The sequence below is a fragment of the Nicotiana tabacum genome, chromosome 8, assembly GCF_000715075.1.
Source record: "Nicotiana tabacum cultivar K326 chromosome 8, ASM71507v2, whole genome shotgun sequence".
In the NCBI taxonomy this organism is placed as follows: Eukaryota; Viridiplantae; Streptophyta; class Magnoliopsida; order Solanales; family Solanaceae; genus Nicotiana; species Nicotiana tabacum.
Genome location: NC_134087.1, coordinates 159,770,592 through 159,774,769, shown reverse-complemented (window position 1 = coordinate 159,774,769; position 4,178 = coordinate 159,770,592). Strand labels below are relative to the sequence as shown.

Sequence of the window (4,178 nt, the reverse complement as noted above, 5' to 3'; positions counted from 1 at the left end):
ATGGTACCAAGAGACAAGTTCGAGCTATGCAAAGAACTTGTCGGCATGCACTCAAACTAGAAGATAGTGCTACCTCCTCTAGATGAATGAGACTTGAGGGGGAGATTGATATGGTGTCCATCTCATTCAAATGATTTGGTAGCCAATTTTGTTGACTTGGTTTTGTTTGGTAGCCAACCTTGTTGAATTAGTATAATTTGGTAGCCAATTTTATTGACTTGGTTTAGTTTGGTAGCCAATCTTGTTGAAATTGTGAAAATGGTGTGCAAATTGTCAAATATTGTAGGCTTTAGAGAGTGAGGTTTTGGCTATAAAAGGAGAGCTTTAACTCTCATTTCTACACACCAACAAAGAGAGAAAAGAGAGAGAGCAAGGTATTCCATAAACTATAAGAAAATAATTTGTGAAGAAAAATAGAGTGTGAGAGATATCGTAGTGAGGTGGAAAAAGTAAAAAAGTGTTTATTTCTTTTGAGAGTGTAGTGGTCTTAGGAGTATTCGTACTCGTTACTACACAGTGTAAAATTCCTCGCTATAGTGATATCAGTTGCTCTTCTTGGCCGTGGTTTTTCCCTTATTCAGAAGGGTTTCCACGTAAAATCTTGGTGTCATTATTGCTGCATTTCTATTCTTGTTGATTTAACCATAACTTAGTGTTCTGTATTTATCACTAATACCGTGAATACTATTTTTACGGGGTTTATTCCCAACATAAATGTACAACCTACTTTAAACTAACTACCAAATAGCCAAAGAACTGGCAACTTATGAACACAAATTAACAAATCTGGAGAAAGAAGTTAGTTCCTCGAATCAATTTGGTCAGAACATTGATGATGAGAGTCCAAAACAAGCAGGGCGCAGAACAAAACTTCAATCAAGAAGATGTTCAGTGCATACAACGGTTCCTCATCAAACAAGTTGCATCACTTCTCACGGCTTCTGATCTTCCACTACTGGTGGACTATTGCACAGGAAGTGCGATAGAAGCAACCAATTTCAATTAGTGCGCTTTTCATTTCACCGGGCATTGGAAACTTGGATTTGTGATATATACTTATTCCGTTTGCCCTTCCAAAACAAACTCAACATGCAAATCCTTGATTGCAATCAGGACCGTAGTTATTAGTGGCCCCATTATAGCTCCCTGAATAACATACATCAAGAATAAATATCAAACATAATACCACTTTTAAAAGCAAAAGCATAAACTATAACTTGTGACAAAAGACTATGCAACAGCAAAGAGAAACGATATTCAAGGTGAATATTAAGGAAATGCACTTTCTAATTTTACTTGGGAAACTCATCTTTCTTTAGGTTTCCAGTTACCCTCTCTGGTTTGGCGAAACAGCAGAAACTATGCACATCTACTCTATGCAATTCAAATTTTCTATCTTTCTTTTGCTTCCTTTATAATTCTTCTTTGTATTTTCTGTCCCATTGGAGGCTATAAATTTTGTAAATTTTCTTATCAACCCCCTCCAATTACATTTCGTTTGAGCAATTGGGCATTTCAAGAGAAGTAAAGGTTTGATACTTTAATTTAACTATTACATTACTTGCTTTTCATCAAAATTCAAAAGCATGACTTATGTGTTGAAGTTAAGACTACTTCATCTCAGGTAACTCGAGGAGATTCGTGCTCCAAGGCCATCATGATTCTAGTTATGCATATAGAAACAAGTTTTTAATATAATTACCTCAACTGCTGAAGGGAACAATGTCATTCCACCAATAATGCTGAGACCAGTGAGATATGCACTATAGCCAGGGAAATCCTCTTGGATTTCAGATGTACCAAAATCCATAAGCACCAGATGAATAATAGATAAGCTAATGGCCAGCATATATCGACCTTCAAGCACCAACTGCAACGCTGCTGGAATAGTCGAAACCAATGAGGGGAAAATAGGAAACAAAGGACTAACGAACGCAAGGACAGTTGACATGTACAAAAAATGTATGGAAGATAATCTGAACAAGAGCCAAGTCAGGCATCCTTGAAAGAATGCAATCTCAGCAGTTGCTAAAAGAACCCCAGAAATAGCTTTATCAAGAACCTCAACAAAACGGGTTCTTGCAAAACGCGAAATGGGAAGCATACATATCACTTGTTCTGTTACTCCACCAGACTCCGTTGTGATAAGATAATAAAGTACCCAGAAAAACAAAATCAACTGAGATATAAAATTGACAAGCCCTGCAGCTCCTGAAACTATGGAATTCCCAATCAAGAACATGACCTTCACACTGCCACCTAAAACAGATTTGCTGCTAACAAGTACACGTCGAGCAAATCCTTTCGCCTTCTCAACCAAGTCTACTCTGGTGATCAGCAGTTCCCTGAAAATTGCATCCACTTCTGTGTATATTTGCCCCCATTCAAGATCCTTAATCCTCCTTTTTAGGCTCAACATTGGGGAGCGCGATGCCAAAGCTGTGGAACGTTCAAAAGAGTTATTCGCTGGGGTTATTACAAACTGTTTGATACCAGAAACAAACTCAGTCATATTATATTGCATAGCATAGCTATCTATTTGATCAAATACTGTTTGACACAACTGAGTACTGTACTTATCGACCATCTCTGGGACGTCGTGTTCGTCCATCCATATCCTGATGCCAATTTTCTCAGCATAGTTACTCTCTTCTACATGTGATTTCAATGCAAAAACTGCATCTTTCCCCTCCACTCCAACTTTGTAAGAGAAGAAAATCATACTGGCCAACGATCCTACAACCAATCCAACAATCAATCCAATAGCTACAATAGTCTTCAATCTTTTGAATATTCCTCTAGTAAAGAAAGCAGTAATAGGGAGTCTCCGAAAGCTATGACTCCTAAGAGATGTCACAGCATTAATAGTGGAGTCCACACTGTTATCTGTGAACATAAATCCCAATGCAAGAAGAGCTACTGCTCCAATACCACCAATTTGCTCATAGGTTATAACAAACACCCAAAACGACACGAGCCACCTCAACAATATAAAAAATCCACTTCTATGACGCCTTAAATCGTTCTGTTTCCGTCTCCTATGAACAACACTGAATGTCATATCTTTAATCTCAACAATGGTTCCAACAAAGACCCTGAATACAGCCACGGGGACGGCTAATATGGTCTCTGTAAGGCCTAGTTTTAGAGGTTCGGACCAGAATGCAACAAGGGCTTGCTGAATTCCCCTCAAAGGAATTGAACAGAGGACAGCCCATAAGAGAGGTCTCATATAATCTTGAAGCAATTTACCAACAGCATAAAGAATGAATAGTGTGAGGGCAATGCTAGCATGTGCCATGGCAATATAGAGCGCCTGGCGCACCTCAGGATTAGCTGACAAGGTATTGTGATTTGGGTGGTGGTGCATTGCGCCGTTTCTTGGGGGTGGTTGTGGAGGTTGTTGGTGATCAGGTGGTGGCTTCGGCTTCCTCATTGAGGCTAATACAGAAGCCAAACAAAATAATTGAGATACGCACAAACTGACTCGAACACTATAATTAAAGGAAAAATCAAGATTTCGAACGCAGGCCAGTCCCTTTAGGTGTTAAAATTCTCAAGAAGCTTTTGAAGAGAATTTGGCAAGAGGAGGTGTCTCAGAAATAAACTGACACAAATTGCAGAGTCAGGACTCAGGACTTGTGCTTCCTCAAATCTTGGAACTGACATTTTTGATTGACCATAAACGATCTCCATAGTATCCAATTTGAAATCAGGTCTCAGTTATTTAGGACCTCTCTTAGTTCTAACTTGTGAGCATAATATGATGATCCTTATGGTGCAATGACAAGTTACCCTTGGTTCTCCTTATGTTATGCCTAATTCTATGACTGACCAGAAGTTTTAAAATTCTAAAAAAATTGCATCCTAGCGTTATTACTATTTCTACTCTAAATTCTGAGACTTTTTTTTTTTTTGTCAATTCACATTCCATCTCTTTTTTCTCAGGTAAATGAAAATAGATTTTTCTGTTGATTGAAAAAGGAAAAAGAAAAAAAAAGACAAGACCGAAAACCTAAACCTGATAATTTTAAGTTAGGCTTACGAACTAAAATTGCACTTTTTATTTAATCTATATTTATATCTATCCATCTATCTATACATACATACATACATATATATATATATATATATATATATATATAGAGGCGGACCTACATGGTCACTACTGGGGTCAC

At 37.8% G+C, this 4,178-nt stretch overlaps 1 protein-coding gene across 1 annotated transcript; it reads right to left on the bottom strand.

Moving 5' to 3' along the window:
• Nucleotides 1-377: 377 nt before the first annotated feature.
• Nucleotides 378-3,707, bottom strand: LOC107767883 (uncharacterized). The gene is made up of 2 exons (XM_016586991.2): nucleotides 1,703-3,707; nucleotides 378-1,146 (listed from the first exon to the last, which is right to left on the bottom strand). Exons 1-2 carry the CDS (start codon nucleotides 3,434-3,436, stop codon nucleotides 1,057-1,059), a joined length of 1,824 nt encoding a protein of 607 aa, XP_016442477.1. The 5' UTR covers nucleotides 3,437-3,707; the 3' UTR covers nucleotides 378-1,056.
• Nucleotides 3,708-4,178: the final 471 nt, after the last annotated feature.